This window comes from Felis catus, chromosome B3, assembly GCF_018350175.1.
Source record: "Felis catus isolate Fca126 chromosome B3, F.catus_Fca126_mat1.0, whole genome shotgun sequence".
Classification (NCBI taxonomy): Eukaryota; Metazoa; Chordata; class Mammalia; order Carnivora; family Felidae; genus Felis; species Felis catus.
Genome location: NC_058373.1, coordinates 49,054,294 through 49,073,221, shown reverse-complemented (window position 1 = coordinate 49,073,221; position 18,928 = coordinate 49,054,294). Strand labels below are relative to the sequence as shown.

Below are 18,928 nucleotides of genomic sequence, written 5' to 3'. Positions count from 1 at the left end.
GGTGTTTCTGTTTTCTCCCTGAAGCAAGATTTTCATCTCCTAAATTATAAAAGTCCATGAAGTGTTAGGTCTTGTGTAAATTTACTTGTATGCATTTCATAGATAACAAAAACCTCTATCACATAGTTATTTTTCCTGAGGCTAAGTTATAAACATGGCTTTTGCATAGTGCAAGCAACTGGCTTAAGTTGTCCTAATTCATCAATCCATCTTTTTTACATGCACTCTAGTCTTTCTATGCCACAATAAAACCATTACTTATTTGGATTTTAATCAGTGAACATATGTTGCTCGGTTACTAAAGCTTATTTAAATAAATCTAAAACAAACAAAAAACAAAAACCACACAGGAAAAAACTTATTTAAAGGATGTGATCCATCCCCTTTCAGAGCAGAAAGGGAAGAAAGCGAGAATCCTTTGTGGTTCATGAAATTTTCTACCTTGCCAATTAAGCCTATGGGGAATTACTCTTATTAACAAGTAACCTACCTGGTCCCAAAGGCCCCTTCCATTCTTGCAAGAGCATACTGTTACAGAAGATGGAGTCTCCCACACTACTTACTATCCCACCTTGAAGTGACGTTTCATGCTTTAGGTTGGACTTGATGGTTATGCTGCTGCGGCAACAAGCAACATGGTGTAAGAATCATATTGTCTATCTCTGAGAAAACTACATTAAAGGCTTGCTTTTTCACCTCAATTGGAACCCATTTAAGATTCAATTTCATATTTTCTTATGTGAACATGATGGATTTTAAGAGTACTTTGAAAAAAAAAATTTATTACTTCTTGTAACTTTTAACTTAACTTTCTCTTCACAGCCATGTCCACTACCCACTTCCAATGAGATTTCTCCAATGTCCCCCAGACCTGACTGGAAAAAGTCAGTATCTTGATGAAGCAGATATATTTTATCTAAATCCCTTAAACTGGCTTTATAGAGAGTTTCACAATGATTCAACACTGCCTACTCACTTGATCATCTTCAGCATTTTAGAGGAGGTAAGAAAACATGAAAAAAGGGGAAACTTACTATTTATATTTCGCCTCAAGTTTAGCACTCAAGTAAATAGACAACATAACTTTTTTAAGGTCCCTTCCAACACCTATATATTTTTTTAAATGTTTTACTTATTTTTGAGAGAGCATGAGCAGAGGAGGGGCAAACAGAGGGGGACAAAGGATGTGAAGTGGGCTTTGCACTGACAGCAGCAAGCTGATGAGGGGCTCGAAGTCAAACCGTGAGATCATGACACTCAATCAACTGAGCCATGCAGGCACCCCACCATCCCCCATAATTTGTAATTCGTCTTTTCCCTGGTGAAAATCCGTCCCAGTTCTATAACTATCAAGATACATATGTTACTTAACAAGTTAATTCTTTTATTAAGGAACTATATTGTTTTATTAAGAAAAAAGTGGTAGAGACGCAAATGAGGTCATTCTAAAATTCTTGAAACAGTGCTCAGCAAAACGTAGCCTTTATTTATTTAAACGTTTATTTACTTCTAGGAAATAAGTGCTTTCCTAATTTCAAGCAGCTATGAGAGAACTGCTGTGTTCTTCCACACTCACTTGCCAGAAGGTCGAACTGGAAGTCACATATATGTCTATGAACGGAAATTAAAAAGGAAACTCAACAGAAGCTGAAATTCTCAACTGTGTTTAAATCTTTTCTAGAGAAACAGACATTGCTGGGTAGAAATATTCAGATGCTGCGTAAATACTCCTGTAAATACTGGGTAAAATTTATGAACTAGCAAAACACCACTGAACTGATTTACCAAATATCACTACTGAGGAAATGTATGAAAAATATCACAAAGTATAAAATCATATATTAATACAAATGCCAGATTTTAAATAAAGACCTTTAGTTTTCCTCATGGTGTAGTTTTATTGTTTCTTCCACAATATTCAGATGTGCAAGAAATTTCACAAGAGAACAAGTCAGCAAGCTCATAAGAAGGCAGCAAATTCTTCACAAGTCAACGGGCTCTTGAACCCACAAAAAGACAAGAAGCAAGTGTAAGATTATAAAGTGTTAAAGATGAAATTCCATCACAAGGTACTTTTTCAAGCTCTACTGCAAATTTAACACAAATATCAGTGTTAATTACACTTTGTCATAGGATTTGAGCTTGCTTTAAGCTCATACACTGAAAGGAAGACTCATTTCATGCACAAAATCTGTTGCATGCCTGGCTTCCTTGAAACTACAGTTGAACATTTCCAGTGCCAAAAAAATTTCAGCAAAACTAAACTACAGGAAAATGCAAGTTAGTAAGCTTTTGCTTGATGCTTCTGAGTAATAATGTAAAGTCATCAAACTGATACTTAGAAATGATAGAAAGACATTATCTTGATAATTTCATTTTAGTTTCAATACCAAACATTGTAGATACCATCCATGTTTCTGTTACCATTTTCTAATTTAACTTAATCATGACAATCAATATTTAGGGTCAAAAGGTAACTGCCCCAATTCTATTTCAAGATTTGCCATGTGTCTTCCATTAGTGCGACCATATTTATGCCATTTACCTTCCCTTTTATAAGGTTGTGGCTGAGGGTGCTTCTGCTCTTGTTTTCGATGCCTGGAGTTTTCAATATTTACCATACGTTGCTTTTTATCTGGTCGACTGAAAGCAGTAAACACATTTTTCATCTATGTTAGAGTTAAATTTAAACAAGAAACAATTTTAATGTTTTTCTCCATTAATTATCTGAACACTGAAAAAGGATGTTAAATTAACCTGAAGTATAATCCTAATAGAACCATACCAAAAAGATTCAGTATTATACTTTTATCCTACAGGCAGAAAAAATAGACAAACATAACTGTAGTGGCAACAAAGGGGAAATACTCAACAAATAAATAGAAATGTGACAATAAAATAATGAGATGTGTTTCCATTATTTTTCCTCTCCTGCAAAACCAATCCCTCCCCATTGGCTTCACCCCTCAGCAGGAATATTTATACATCTCTTACAAACAAAAGAAAGTCTTTTTTTTTTTTTTTTTCCTCTTTACAGCCACAGCTAAGGTTCATAAACAAAGGTCTGTATTTACTGTTTTCCTCAAACTCCATAATCAGGCTTCTTCACTAAAGAATAAGGCTTCTTCACTACCTCACTAAAACAGTCCATAATGCCATTCATGGCCACCCAATTCCCCAACCAAGAAATCCAGTCTCTTTTGTTTAATGTTTAAAGCATTTGACACACGTTTGTATATTCCTTTCACTTGAGATGATCTTTCAATTTTCATGATGCTATTCTATGGTCTTCTTCTCAGCCTTCATTCTCCACAACCCCTTACGTATTAGTGTTCCCCAAGATTCTGATAAACACCCCCAGCCTAGACTATATGCACACAGAATTTGGACTAGAGTCATGTATCTAATGGCCAACTAATTTTTTCCATGTGACTGTCAATAGTTACCTCCAAGCCCAATTCTCAATTCCAATTCCCCTTACTCAAAATGCCCTCGCATCCCTTACCTTAGTGATGCCACTATCCAACTAGTGATCCAACCCAGAAATCTGGAAGAAATGTTATTTTCTACTTCTCTTTCACAAGAAATACCACCAATTTTTCTTCTTATATATTATTCAAATCTCTCTCCCACTCATACTATTAACCTAGTTAATCATCAGCTCAGGTCTGTACTTTTTCAAAGACCACCTACCAGCTTCACTCTTTCCAACTAATCCTCCAGGCTATTGCCAATGATCCAAAATGCAACAAGTCTTTCAGCATAAAATGAAGTCCTTCTGATCTTCACAAAAGATCTGTATCTTTTCATACCCCAGCACTACCTTGCCTCCTTAAAAGGACATGTCTTCACATCTCCAAATGTGTGCAAATGAAGTTCTCTTTGAATAGAATGTCCTACTCTATCTGCTTGACAAATTCTCATTTCTCCTTCAAACACCAGTTTAAAGAAGTTCAGTTCAAAGACCACCTCACTCATGAAGCCTCCCAAAACATCTCCAGGTTGAGGCCACCACATACAATATCTCCATTCCTCACTTCATTTCTTATATTTACCAAACTCTCCAAAAGCTTGTGAGCTCCTTGATGGCAAGAGTTTTTCATGTTTCATCAGGGCAGCCTCACACTGTTTTGCTCATTGAGGCACTAGATATTTAATGACTAAAGATACCAGAATCAGTCTCATTATTTTATAGACACATTACATTTATTCAGGAAGATAATATATAACTATCTTAAAGATAAAAAAATAAAGCTAACATTTGAAGATTAGGTGAGTTTCAGGTTACAGAATATAAAACTAATAAGCAATGAATAGTTTTATTTAGAAATTATGCATATAAGCCACACATATTATAACCTGTAGCTTGCTAAGTTTGCCTCTACCTTTATCAAAGATAATTTTGTACTAACTATTAAGTATCATAATTTAGTTGGTAAGTGGAATTAGATAAGTAAGTGGGTCAATGCAAACTGTTACACACAAGTTCTTCCAATTTCAGAGTGAAATCTGAATTTACTCACCCAAAGTGAGTAAAAAAATAAAAGATTAAAGGAAAATAATTTCACTTAATTACCTTTTCATATAGACTATAATGAAAAGAAACAAGATAGGCTAAAATAGGATCTTTTTTCCTTAACATATTTTTAAGGCAGAAATTAAACCATTTGCTCGAGTCAAAGTGATCATATGAAATTTTCAGTTTGTAATAGCTATTAAAATTTTATCTTTCCATTTAATTTATTCTAAATTCTCTAGCAATAAAGTACTTTTACAAATAACACTTTTTTTTCTTTACAAAAAGTACTTTATGGATAGTAACATTCCAAGATGTTAAAATGATAAAAATGCTACCCAATCTATAAATGCTAAAAACTATTATAATAACATGGTGCTATGTAAACCGACCTGGGTCCATATGGAGGGGAAAGAGTGTGACCAAAGAAGTGTCTATATATATATCCATCCAACTTCTCAAACACTCCATCATTATCTACTTGATATTCCTTCATGTCTTTAAGATAATCTTTAACATCATTAACAAAGTCTGTGAAGAGCTTCTGATCATGTATAAAGACACCATTTAGGAAAAACTTATTGATGAACTGATCAAGTTCTTTCCAGTGATGAAAACTATCCAGTTTTTCTAATAAATACCTTTCAATTAACTGTCTAAATTCATCTATCCTTACAGGATTCAACACTTTCATATTAAAAAGGTTAATGGATTCCTGTTGAGCACATTCAAATACACCAGAACAAGACTTTCTGAAAGAATCAAAATTTGCACTACAGTCATGCTCAGAACTGCATTTCTGTGATTTTGTATTTTTTCTAAATTCTTCAAAGTGAATTGGCTTTTCTTTCCTTCCCTCTCTTTGCATAGTAGGGCCTCTATTATTCTGGTTTTGTGTACGTGACTTATACTGTGGGTGTAAATATTCACTAAAGACTGTCGGTTTTTTAGCTGCTTCTTTTGTTGCACCAAATCTTTTATTGCCCTTTTCATCAAAGATATTCTTGGTGGTATCTTTGAAATGCCTGAAAGTGGATTTAACTGAATCTGAAAACTTTTTCAGATTCTCTTTCACAGCTTCTTTAGCTTGTTTAATTTTTTCTTTATGATGTCTCACAAACTCCTTGGTAGAATTCTTCATGGCATCAAATGTTTCCTTAACTGAACCCAAAAATGTTTCCTTTGACTTATTTTTAGCCCTGTGGTTTCCTCTGCTCCCTTTCTTTTTTCCATCAGTTTCTTGTTTTACATTTTGATCTTTTGCCTCAATATACAGCCTTTCCCACAAATCAGAACGCTGCTGTTCAAAGTTTAGCTTCTGCTCCAGCTCAGTGAGTCTTTCCCGTAAGATTTCTATTTCCTTTTTTTCAGTCAATACATTCGGAGAGTCTGGGTTGCCATATGATTCACTAGAGCTTAACTGCTGGAGTTCCACCTTTAAAGCCATGGTTATCAGTCGTTCTCTCTCCAGTTCTTTCCTTAGCATCTTTGCTTCTGCCAAAAGAGTCTCCCTTTGATTAAGGAAGCTGTGTGTCTTCAGCTTTTCTTCTTCCAGATGCTGCTTAAGTTTCTGATTTTCTGTAACTAATTCAGTACCTGTCCCTTTATCTTCCAATAGCCTAATCTGCTCTCTTAGTTTCCTTAACTCTTCCTGTAATGAAGATAAGGCTTCTTCTTCCTTCTCCAGAGATATTCTTAAATACTGATTTTCTGTATCAAGGTTCTTTTTCTGAGTTTCAAAGGCCACCTTCTCTTCTTCAGTAAGGGCCCAACATCTTGCAAGGTTTTCCTTCAATGACTAAATTTTTTTGAAAGAGAAGAAAAATGTCAAATGCCTTATTTAAAAGCTCAATTTAAATCTGTAAGATGAAATTATATATAACCAATACTCATAAATTTTTAGTATCCATTTTTTTTAAGATTTTATTTTTAAGGAATCTCCACACTCAATGTGGGGCTCAAACTCACAACCAAGATCAAGATCCAAGAACCAAGATCACTCTACCGACTGAGCCAGCCAGGAGCCCCACGTGTCTATTTCTGCAGACTACCCTTTATGCAGTATATGTATTTGTAGTGTATATGTATGTATTTCAAGATATAAAAATAAGAAGGTTCATATGGAAGAAAATGCACAGCACAGAGCTACATCAAAATAATAACATAGCTGGGGCCCCTGGGTGGTTCAGTATGCAAGTGACCAATCCTTGATCTCAGCTCAGGTCTTGATCTTGGAATCATGAGTTCAAGCTTCACACTGGGTTCCATGCTGGGGTGTAGAGCCTACTTTAAAAAAAATTTTTTTTAATGTTTATTTAGTTTTGAGACAGAGAGAGACAGGGCATGAATGGGGAAGGGTCAGAGAGAGCGGGAGACACAGAATCTGACGCAGGCTCCAGGCTCCGAGCTGTCAGCAAAGAGCCCAACAGGGGGCTTGAACTCATGGACCATGAGATCATGACCTGAGCTGAAGTCGGAAGCTCAACTGACTGAGCCACCCAGGCGCCCCAGGGGTGTAGAGCCTACTTAAAAAATATATATAAAATGAAATGTTTCATTAAAAATAAACAACAACAACAACAACACAGCATGTTGGAAGAATTTAAAGACCGGAAAAAAATTAGCTATAGCCTAGTTCATCCCTAGTAAGATTTCTAAAATAGAACTAGGAGTACTTCTGATTAGTGTTTATTAGTGATTACTATTTCCCATAATCATATTAAAGCCTTAATGGTTTCTAGGTCCACTTACAAGTTAGAAGAAAAGGAGACAGGTCTTCTATCTTTTGACTACAGGACTCTAATCTCTCCTGAGAAGTCTCCTAAAGAGAATTTAGGCAGGACTAGAGGCTTCTCGGACCCTTAAGTGAAGATAATTTTTTATAAAAATAAAATTATAGCTAGAAGTCAGCACCCTTGATAGAGAAAAAAAAACCGTGTTCAATTAGGTTTACAGAATTTTGCTGCATTTCAAAGTAGCCTTGAATGATCTTTCTTTCAAGATGTTATTAGTAATAAACTTTCACCAAAACAGCAAGAAACTAAACAATATGCTTAAACAAGTTAATTGTTATAGCATTATCTAATCAGTTAGAGTATCTTATGCATAAATCAGCAAATGACACTTAAATTTTACTTAATTTACCACAGACATTATGGTTATTCATTTGAATCAGACAAAAAAAAAAAAAAACCTGATATACAAGAAACAAAAAAAAAGTCCTTTAAGAGAATGACAGGGGGCACCTGGGTGGCTCAGTTGGTTGGGTGTCTGACTTCGGCTCAGGTCATGATCTCACAGCTTGTGAGTTCGAGCCCCACATTGTGCTCTGTGCTGACAGCTCAGAGCCTGGAGCCTGCTTCGGATTCTGTGTCTCCCTGTCTCTCTCTGCCCCTTCCCTGCTCGCACTCTCTCTCAAAAAAATAAATAAACATTAATTTTTTTTTTTTTTTAAAAAGAGAGAGAGAGAGAGAGAGAGAGAGAGAGAGAATGACAATATTGGGGTGCCTGGGTGGCTCAGTCGGTTAAGCGTCCGACTTCAGCTCAGGTCATGATCTCATAGTCCATGGGTTTGAGCCCCGCATCAGACTCTGTGTTGATAGCTCAGAGCCTGGAGCCTGCTTCGAATTCTGTGTCTCCCTTATCTCTCTGTCCCACTCACACTCTGTCACTCTCTGTCTCTCAAAAATGAATAAATGTTTAAAAAAATTTTTTTAAATAAAAAAATTAAGTAAAGAGAATGACAGTATTTCCACTTGAAAGATAACCATCTGAAATGGATGGTTCACTGTCTTCAGTCTTCAAAGAACAAATTAAAATTTAAAATTTCATTATGATCATTTTATCTGCTCTCCAAATGAGAGAGAAAACAAGTTTCATGTATGCAATGGAAGTGGACCACAGGGTAGTACAGAGTAATGTAGCATTATCTTTAAATGCAAAAGCATAAGGGGCCACAGAATGACTGCAGGGTATATTCTGCATTCAGTAAACTCCATAGTCTTGAATTAAGTGCCTGATAAGCAAATCCAGGGGCAGGTCTCCCATGAAGATCTTCAAAGCCACATTTAACAGCTGGAGATAAGAGATCTGCAAGAACTGACTCAGTGAAGATCTATGCAGGGTCAGTCTCCTAAAAGTCAACATCATCCTGTGGAACCAGAAACCACGATGGTAAAGAAGAAAATGGCTACTCTTTTTACAACATTCTTGGATTCAGGTAGGAAAAACTACACTATTAACAAATAACTTGAGTAGTCCCTGCCTGAAAGAATTCAGATGTCAAGTGGGATTCTTTTAAGGAAATGTAATGTGACCCTATAAGGGATACACACATCAACTGAAGGAAATTTAAAGGAATGGGAGAAAAAAAGCAACAGTTTACTTTTCTACCCTGAGTTCTGCAAGCCCCATGCCCTTCTTATGGATGAACCAGACAGGAGACCAGCTATCGCGCTGGTCCTCATACCCACACAGGTATTAAAAGAGCTGCTGGGTGGTAGGTAAGTTTTCGGTGGGAAGTAAAACATGCTCTCTCTTCCATCCGATCCAACAAGAAACCAAAGAAAAAAAAGGACTGGCTGATTACTTCATTTCCCTTGATGAAGGAAAGATCTTAGAGAGAGGCTACAAACTCCTCTTTCTCACTGATTGGAAATGTTTTGTTCAGTTCTATAAAAATAATGCTAATAATAACAATGTTTTCTATATATATCAATTAAAAATGTTAATTATAATAATCAGAAATACATCTTTGGTGTCAGATAAATTCAGCTCTGCCAGTTGCTAGCCTTGGAAAAGTTAGCTTTTTTGAACCTCTTTCCCATCTATGAAATGAAGTTAATACTTGCTTAATTCACAGAGTTGTGGTGAGCAATAAGAGTAATACTGGGGGCGCCTGGGTGGCGCAGTCGGTTAAGCGTCCGACTTCAGCCAGGTCACGATCTCGCGGTCCGTGAGTTCGAGCCCCGCGTCAGGCTCTGGGCTGATGGCTCAGAGCCTGGAGCCTGTTTCCGATTCTGTGTCTCCCTCTCTCTCTGCCCCTCCCCTGTTCATGCTCTGTCTCTCTCTCTCCCAAAAAAATAAATAAATGTTGAAAAAAAAAATTTAAAAAAAAGAGTAATACTGTATGTGAGGTACTCACAGCAGTGACTAGGACACAGTAAGTAATCTACAATTACAATAGTATATTTACTCACTAATAATCTTCTTTGTACTTGTATCTGAACAGCACAATAATTATTGGCTAACAAGTCTTTTTTTATAAAGTTTGTTAGTAGTACCTACCTTATAATCTATAAAAGATTCTTGCTCCTGTTGACATTGGGAAAGATAATCCTTCATATCATTCAATTCATCTTCATGTATCTTTCTGACTAACTGTTGACGCTTCTGAATCTGAATTGTGCCTGAAAAACGAATAAGTAAAATCTCATGATGTCATTCATCAAATGGTGTTAGATAAATGTTAATATAAATCAGGCCAAGTAGGTTAATGCATTTTTTTTTTTTAATTTAGCACACATCCACAGATACTTAAGCAGTTCACTATCCTTTTGATTAAAACAAGCCAGTCTAACATAACAAGGGCACTCGTTTGTTGTTTTTGAGAGATGGGTGAGGTATAAAAAAAATGTTGTCTTCAACAGGGAAACAAACAAACCATGAAATCCATTCACAGGATATAATCAATAAGGAAAAATAAAAATGTCTATTTTTTTCACTACATTTTGCCTAAATGATGTAACACAGCCCAAAAGGTATAGCAAGGAAAATAATTGGCTGTGATTACCTACCCTTCTCACAGCCAAATCTTTTAAAAATTCTGCATTAGTTAGGTCTGTGCTAGAGTGCCACCATCCCCATCCCAGCAGTGAAAAATCTTAAGCCAACTAGGAGTCTCTAAGTTTTCACCCTAAAAACCAAAATGTTAATTTGCCAAGACATGCTGTTCACATGCTGCTACATTCCTCATGCATGAGAGAGAAAAAAACAAAATAAAACACTAAGTCAAAAATAAGGCAAAAGGGGTGCCTGGGTGGCTCAGTCAGTTAAGCATCCAGCTCCTGATTTCAGCTCAGGTGATGATCTCACGGTTTATGGGACTGAGCCCCATGTCGGGCTCTGCGCTGACAGCGTGGAGCCTGTTGGGATTCTCTCTCCTCTCTCTGCCCCTCCCCAGCTCATGCGTGCAAGTGCGCGCTCTCTCTCTCTCAAAATAAAGTAAAAATTAAAAAAAATAAGGCAAAAGGCATTTGGCAACCATGACATTAACATCTACAGTGGAATTCTATTATGTAAAGACATCACAGAATTTGGAATGAAAGGATGTAATGATAGTTTACTACTTCTTCCCCTATTGCTAAAAAAAAAAGAACCTTTGATTTCTTCAATAATCTTGAGAAATAGTAAAGAGAAAACTTTTGCCAAATCATAAACAACTGTTACCAGCTCTGATATTCTTCTGTTAGGGTTCATTTCCTCTCTTTTAATTTTCCAATTTATAAAAGCATGGTAAATTTGTTTCAATATTACTCAAAAGAATTTCAGATTTTTTAAATGTTGAAAATTCATTTGTAGTTCCCCAAATAACAGAAAACCTCTTTGTTTTCAAACTGCTGACAGGATGAATTCCTTCACCCCCTTGGAAAAAAACCTAAAACTATGTGTTGAGATCTGAATTTGCAGTACTATTACACAGCATGCGTTGGACATCTGTCTTAATGTAGCCTGATTTACCTCCTCTGCTATAGTCCAGCCAGTCTTCTCACTGCTCCCAAACCCAGCAAAGTTTACATTCAGATTATCATGTTCTCCGTTGCTGCACCAATCCACTTTCCTTCTACCTAGCATAAGCATAAGACCAGACCCGGCTCAAATCCTACCACCTCCAGGATGACTCAGTAAGTATAGCCTTTGAGCTATAATTCTTGTCTGTGCCACACAACTTAGTACTTAGTTATATTCTGTTACAATGTCTGAAGAGCAGGGTAGCCTATCAATACTTAAAGCAACTCCATGAGAAAATCGAATTAACTGAACTCCACTGTTGATTTAGAATATGGATAGCCGACATGTATAAAAAGAGTAAGGAAGACAGGTGCTTCAAACATGAAAAATTTTTTTAACTTTTGTAAGCACCTTCAGAACCTAAAGCAGTACCATATTATCTGTAGTACATTGTTTTACTATCCTCACTCCTGCTAGTTTTCCTTTCCTTCTAGGAAAGGTCTGATTCTCCAAGCTCATACAGAGCCAAGCTTGGTGAATGTTCGGAGTGATTCACTTAATGGGTTGTTTTGTTACATAATTAGTAACCAAATGATAGATTATGGAATGCAATGACTAATTTCATGGTGCATGAGAAATTCAAACTGGCTCTGAAATCAACTCAAAAGAGCTCTTAAAGTGTTGAGATAAGTGCCAGAATTAAGAAAAAAATGTGATGTCCTTTAAATAGTGACCTTGAAAAACTGTCAGAGAAGTTTTTATATGTTCACCGAGCTAATCTCATCACGATGCAGACCTATTTCATATTACCCAGGCCTTTCATATTCCAAAAAGATGCTTTTAAAAAGTACAAGAAAATGTTTTATTAAATATAATCATTAAAGTAAAATTTACAAGTAACCAAAATTTTAAACAGAGCAGTAGTTTCTTAATTTTGAAAGCACTCGTTTCTAAGTTATTCTTTCCACTAAATACTTAAAGGTCATGCAACTGGTGGGGTTTTAATGCAATTTGGATTAACAATAAATCACTGTCCAATTTTTTTAGTAAGAAAAAAAAGATGAAGAGAAGACCTTCTCCTTTGTTACCTCCATGTTTACCTGTGGGGAAAGAAATCATGCTCAAAAAAAACATTCATACATTTGTTCCAGCTAGAAAATAACAAAATTAAGCATATATTTCAAGTCAAATCTCACTACAACAAACTTCAAGGGAGGATACAAATTACAGTATCTCAGTACCAAATTCAAGCAGATATCCACCAGGAGTCTAAATGTTAATTTTTTAATATAAAGTTAGACAAGAAGAAACACATTTTATTGACTCTGACTTTAAAGAAGTATTGACTGTCTTACTTATTCTAACATTACACTGTGTTGAATAATGTATCTTTTCCAAAAATTAACATATGGTGCATTTTGCATTAAGGTACACATTGTTGAAAGGAACTAGCAAAACAGGAATATTCCAAAAGTTAAACTGTGGATCATATCAGCAAAACTCAGAAGTTCATGTAAGGCAAATTGAAATCTGTAAAAGTGACAAGATCTAAAACATTTGCTTCATGTGTTTTTTTCAAAATTCTAATACAGCAAAGAGTGTGAATGCTCAGTTCTCAAACAGTCTTATCTTTGTAGAAACAATCACATTAACTAAGATTCAACAGTTAGGCTCCCAAATGAAAAATAACACCATATGGAATTCCCTCCTCTTTTCATCCAAAACACTTTTAAGGGCTTTGCATTAAAGATGATCAATATACATAAACACTAACAAGAACAACAATGAGAAAAGTATAATAATAAATTATAAAAAAATAAATTCTCAATTCATATGGATCATGGAAGCAGCAACAAATGTCACAAAATATAATGTTTGCATAAAACCTGAGGGGAAAAATAATGAGCACCAATTATTATGACATTTCAAATATAACCATTTCAACTGAGATTTAAATAATCTTCCAAATAAAGCCACAATTAAAGCTAGTTTGTGATTCTAAATTAAAATGATGTCCCTTGTGGTAAACACTTCAGATTTTTAATCTTTTTCTTTAAAGAAAAAAAAAAAAAACATGGATGCTACATTTCTTAAATAAATACCACCAAACTTCAGTGAAAAACAGCTTTGTGAGATAGGCAGCACTATCCCCATTTCCAAATGAGAAAACTGAGGCTCAAACAGATGGCAAGCTTTGCAAGGTTATATATTTAATGAGGACACTGAAAACAGATCCTAGAATTCCTCACTCTTAGTAAGGGTCCATACACTAGACCATCAATTTTTATATAACCAATTTTCAAATACTTACCATAGAAATGTCCAAATCCCATGCTGATTGCAATCACCAGAGCAAGTATAACACATTTATTGAGACCACTGCTGAACTGGCGTTTATGCAACTCCTTAGAGGGTTCGGTTTCTTGTTCGGGGAGTAGCCGTTCTTCAGAGTCAGAACTAGAAACAGTCTTCTTCCTAACACGGCGTCGTCTAAAGGCAGGACTAGGCTGATGACTGGTCTCATCGCTACTTGATTCGTCGTCACTAGGCTGGGATGAAAATACTATTTTAAAAAGAAAAACGTAAATATTAAAAATTTTAGAATAGTTTTTCTAGTAAACACGATTTAGAATAATCAATGCCATCCCTACATGCCCTTTTACATAAGACAGCCAAAAACAAAAACAAAAGAACACAAACACTCAAGTTTTCAAGTTTATCAACATAAAGCCATAAACAAAGATTTCAACTGTGATACACAAGAATCAATCATAGTCTGTGCCTTTGAGGGTCTATCTGGTTTTATTTTTCAAACCTCTCTTAAAGTTTATACTGTTAGAACAATCATTCTCATAGTCTATTAAATTTCTTTGCTATTAGAACCATAAACAGATACTGTTTCTGGAAGGAAAAAAAAACTGTCAATCTCTCCTTTCAATTTCAAATAGAGGCAATTTAAGCTCAACTGTTGAAGGGACACAGGGAGGTATACAAACAGTTCCTGTGACTTACAAAGTACAACAACTACCTAAAGTTTTCTTGGGTGTATCTGGACCCTAGTTTCATTTCCATTCCTTGAGTCCACAATCAAGGTTCAAAGCACTATAGTTTAACACAGGTATCCAGAAGTCAGATGAGCCCTTCCCTTCGACTGCCACTCTTACTAGAAGGTTATTAATTTTACCCTCTAGTAAATATGTCAGCATGAGGAAGTGACACAACAGCTATCTCCGATATTAAGGACTAGTCTGGTGCTGCTCCTTTATGAAAAGAATAGTAAAGAACAACAACAACAACAACAACAAAAGGCCACAAGAAATCTCAAGTCCTGGTATATCCACTAAAAAAATCACCTTTGGTTTTTTCAAATTTATAATTTGTTAACACCGCTCCATCAATCAATAAACTATATGTTAACACAGAAGGTTAGATAGCTTGGTAACAATTTCCACAGGCCAGTTAGAGGAATAAAAAAAAAAAAAAAAGCACCAAAAGGATAAATGTGAACCTCAATGTTATACAAAGAGCTCCAAAATAACAAACATTCATGCTTCAAAAAAGTAAAATGGTTCTTCAGAAGACAGGATAACCATGCCACAGGAAAGTTGGTGACTTAGGTTAGGCAATACTTTTTAAAGATGGATCACAGAGGAATTCAGGTAACTTTCACACTGACAACAACAAACACAAAGACAAAAAGAACTACTGAATGAACGAATATTCCTAATATTTAGTGATACAGATGCCACTGAGAGATCTTTTGGTCATGACCCTTATGCCCATCATGTTTATCTGGTTATTCTTGATCACTAGTTTTTCCCAGATGCCGTCGCCTCAGCTGTGAGGTTACATTTCTTGGACAAAGAGAAAGAAAGGAAGACTTAAACAAAGCATTACATAATACAAAGGCATTCAAGATCATGGTTGGAGCATTTAAGTCAGACTCTCTGGCAATATGTATTAAGATGGATAAATGCAAAAACAATTCGTCAAGATTCCTTTCAAATTTCATTTGAAATGTCACAAAATTAAATTTATTTAATTCTACATTAGCATATCACCATCATTATATATTCTAAGTAAACAAGGCAGCCTAATTTATATTAATAAATTCACCTCCTTATCTAATGCTTCCATCTTTTTTAACCCATACATAGGAGAGCTAAAATATTTTGGTTTTAAATTTCTTCCAAAGCTTAATTTGGCCCACAGTCCAAGATGCAGGCAATGCAAAGGCATGCAGTAAGCTCAGCCAGCTTTATTACAAGACCAATTTGAACACCTGTTTAGAGTATCACAGATGACAACAGATATCTTTAAAGCACTAAGTAAATAGTAAATGTGACTAGGCACACTCAGCTCTGGAAAAGCTGATCAGATTTAGTCACACCACCTTGGAAAGCGAGTTGGCTAGGAACATGGTGTTTCAGCTGATCATCCCATCCCCTTATGCATTCAGGAATCTTCCACAGCTTCTCCCACCACCTTTCTTTTGTGAATAAACAGGAAAAAAAGATGTATAAAGCTTTGTTATAAAGACTAAAAAGGAAAAAGAGAATTGAAAATACTTATTTTAATTATCACTTAACATCGTTATTTGTGCTCCATAAAAATTTTACAATCATGCCTTTTAAAAAAAACATATGCAATACAAACTTTTCTACAGCTACCAACTTTGCTTTCTTGGGGGAGAATCCTCTGGCAGCAGTGGACAGTATTCTCAAATAAACAAAAAGTATATTGTCCCAAGAATCTAATTTAGAAGAAGAAAAAACCTGAAGATGAAATCCTACAGAGATGGAGAAGGGAAAGGAAAATCAAAATAACCAGGAAATAGGTAGTCAGGAATTAAACCAAGAAAAATAGGAGATAAGAGAGAGAAAACAAGACTCTTAGCAATGGATTTCTATATAGTATTTTCAACGTAATCCAAAATGTCCTTTTTTCTTATTACTTTGTAATACTTTATTGAAATAACTTACTCCTTTCGGAGAGATAGCAATGGATAAAAATACTCCTAATAAAATATTTCTCTTAACTGAAACTGTAAAATCCCCAAGAAGTCCAAGTTCAGAATGGAGATAAAAACTAGAATAATGTGCTTTGAAGTGTCCAAATTCCTGAGAAAAATTGTTTATAGCATCAATTTCTTAGATGTCTGATTGGACTCTTCTGCTACTCCTGCTTCAATGTGACTACTTTTTCTGGCCCATGAATATTCTCAAATTAAACCAGCATCTATAGTTTTCCAAAAAAAAGGAAGGATGGAAAGAAAGAAAGACTACTTGAATACAGCATGAATCCTGGATTTAAACAAAATAAAATCTGATGAACAAAAAAGGTTCTAAAATCATTTCATTAGTCCTTGTAATAAATGTACTACGTATACATTCTGGCAAAGGCTGACCACCACTAAGAATGCCAGTTGAGTATTTAAATATTTGAATGAAAAGCTCTTGTATACTAACTGAAAATAACTCACCATTAAACGAGATAGCTAAAAATCTCTACTTGACATTTTTTTAGCTTAAAGTGGAATAAGAGAAATTCCATTTGTCTGATTCTGGCAAATGTTAAGTATTAAAGAATGGTAAATTCTAAGAAAATGATCCAAAATAGACACGTCCCTATTTTTCCATCAAATTAGGACATTTTGGAATCCCTTAGCAGTGCACCAACTTGTCTTTCCCACAATTCATCCTTGAGCTACTGCTCAAGTTATTGGTTAATAAGTGTGAGTTAATTCCAGGTCTGTTTATCTTCCAGTAACTTTGTGTCTAAATATTTATGTCCATGTGAAAAGACGTTATTATATACATCCCTCCAAATGAGCCAAAGAAATATAGAAAGGAATTAGCTCAGTAACTCACATTTTAACTTCCAAATCATTATCTCAACAGTAGGCATGAACTGCATTAATAATATGACTTAAAATAGGAACCTTTCATAACTCAATCTAAAATGAAAGATACAAAGGTCAGAGGCTTTGGGATGCTGCTGTGCTGCCAGCTCTTTGAACCCTGTTGAGCACATAGTAGCATCCAATAAATGTTTGTTAAATGATTAATAACTGAAAGGATCTAAAAGACTTCAATTAATAAGCTTATTTCTAGAATATAAAATTTGTACCACTGTAAGTAGAAACCTTAACTTTCTCCTGTTTTTAGTTACAATGGCACAATCTCCCACCCTTAAAGATCTAAAAAATGTATCAAATGCATTTGAGTGTTTCAGACAGTAACAAATCTCCTTGAAGATATTGTTTTCATCTTTCACTTAATAAAAGATGTTGTTATTTATTGTTATAGCAATTGTACTCTAAGTCCTACAATGTAAGAAAACACCAGATTTAATAGGTTTTACAAAAAAAATCTCAAATATATTAAAAACTTGACCATTATATATATAAAAGGTGGTCACAGGAGAACTTAAGTCTGTCATCAGTGTATTCTTTATGCAGTTCTTACCAGTTTCTGGCTGACAGAATGTATACTGGCTGCTAGAAGAAGAGCCCATGTTAAAGTCTTCTGGACTCTGCGCTTCTTCAACAATTATAGCTTCCTGATTTCCCATTTCTTCTAACTTAGGTGGCTCAAGGGTAACAATATCAGAATCATCACTGACAGTTCCAAAATAGACATGGTCTTCCGACGACTTTTCTTCTCTCTGAGGAATAATTTTAAAAACAGTAAATTTAACAATTATTTAAGAGCCTTATATTTTCTATGCAGTTCAAAGTGTACAACAGTACTTAAGTGCTATGGTAATTTAGGCTTAAAATAAAAGATATGAGTCCTGCCCAAAAGACAAAGATTGCTCAGGAGTAGACTCATCTTTCAGATTGAAAACACCATCAACCCCCTTGACGATTATCTCTGTCAGAATTAGATCAAACTGCTGCCTAACTTTCATGGGCTACAGAAACTAAAAAGCTCACCTTTAAAACACAAGGACCAAGGAAAAGAGGATTCATTTCTCACCAGTTCCATGGGTTTATTCGAGCATAATTCTATAGTCAGGAAGCCCGTAAAAGACTGATTACAAATTTCTCTGGTTGCATATGTAATAAATTTCAATAGCTATGCCATGTAAAAATCATATAAACTAGTTTTATCTAGAAGTCAAGTAAAACACCAAAAAACAATATTTTGTTTGTTCTCAAATTTAAAAACGAATCTTCATTTTTAGAGATCAGTCCTAATAACTTAATTTCTCAGTATAATTCAAGAATGTAATCTACTTCAAAGTAAAATTATATTGGAGAGTAAATGAACAGATCTTTCACACATTTCCAAGAAATTACTTTTGTAAATTAAAAGGCATTTCACTTAAGAGTTGAAACAGAAGCTAACGCTAATCATAAAAGTGACCAATCTGTGGAATCTCAAAATTTTTAATAAATGTTGCATAATTCAAAGAAGAATAAAAGTATAACTAGAAAGGGAAACCTTAATTATTCCTTAATATTCCCTAAGGAATACCGCTTACCATATATCCACAGAGTAAAACATATGTTTACCTCAAGTGCCGACTTCGTTTCCTCCAAAGCTGGATAAGCAGTTTCTCCCATTAACACTGTGCCATTTTGGCTACTCTCTGATATAAAGCAAAGATCAATTCAATCAATTATACTTAACTGACTTTTTATAGGCCACATATATTATAATCTGAGTACATAAAATC

The 18,928-nt window shown here is 35.0% G+C and overlaps 2 protein-coding genes across 12 annotated transcripts in view; one reads left to right on the top strand and one right to left on the bottom strand.

The window, feature by feature from the left end:
• The window catches only part of PIGB (phosphatidylinositol glycan anchor biosynthesis class B), a 40,157-nt gene extending 38,270 nt beyond the window's left edge, over positions 1-1,887 (top strand). For both annotated transcript variants that reach the window (XM_006932512.4, XM_006932511.4), the window contains 2 exons: positions 823-1,003; positions 1,514-1,887. In XM_006932512.4, coding sequence (XP_006932574.1) covers positions 823-1,003; positions 1,514-1,651 — 319 coding nt within the window. In that variant the 3' untranslated portion in view covers positions 1,652-1,887. The remainder of the gene's footprint in view (positions 1-822; positions 1,004-1,513) is intronic.
• CCPG1 (cell cycle progression 1) overlaps positions 1,467-18,928 on the bottom strand; it is a 42,754-nt gene continuing 25,292 nt past the window's right edge. For 3 of the 10 annotated variants that reach the window (XM_023255331.2, XM_019832385.3, XM_045059284.1), the window contains exons 4-11: positions 18,765-18,841; positions 17,713-17,911; positions 15,639-15,734; positions 13,557-13,808; positions 12,334-12,345; positions 9,803-9,924; positions 4,909-6,314; positions 1,467-2,643 (exon numbers count right to left, since the gene is read on the bottom strand). In XM_023255331.2, coding sequence (XP_023111099.2) covers positions 2,454-2,643; positions 4,909-6,314; positions 9,803-9,924; positions 12,334-12,345; positions 13,557-13,808; positions 15,639-15,734; positions 17,713-17,911; positions 18,765-18,841 — 2,354 coding nt within the window. In that variant the 3' untranslated portion in view covers positions 1,467-2,453. Of the gene's footprint in view, positions 6,315-9,802; positions 9,925-12,333; positions 12,346-13,556; positions 13,809-15,638; positions 15,735-17,712; positions 17,912-18,764; positions 18,842-18,928 lie in introns of all 10 variants that reach the window. The other 7 variants (XR_006599210.1, XM_006932515.5, XR_002158358.3 and 4 more) reach the window with 7 other exon arrangements.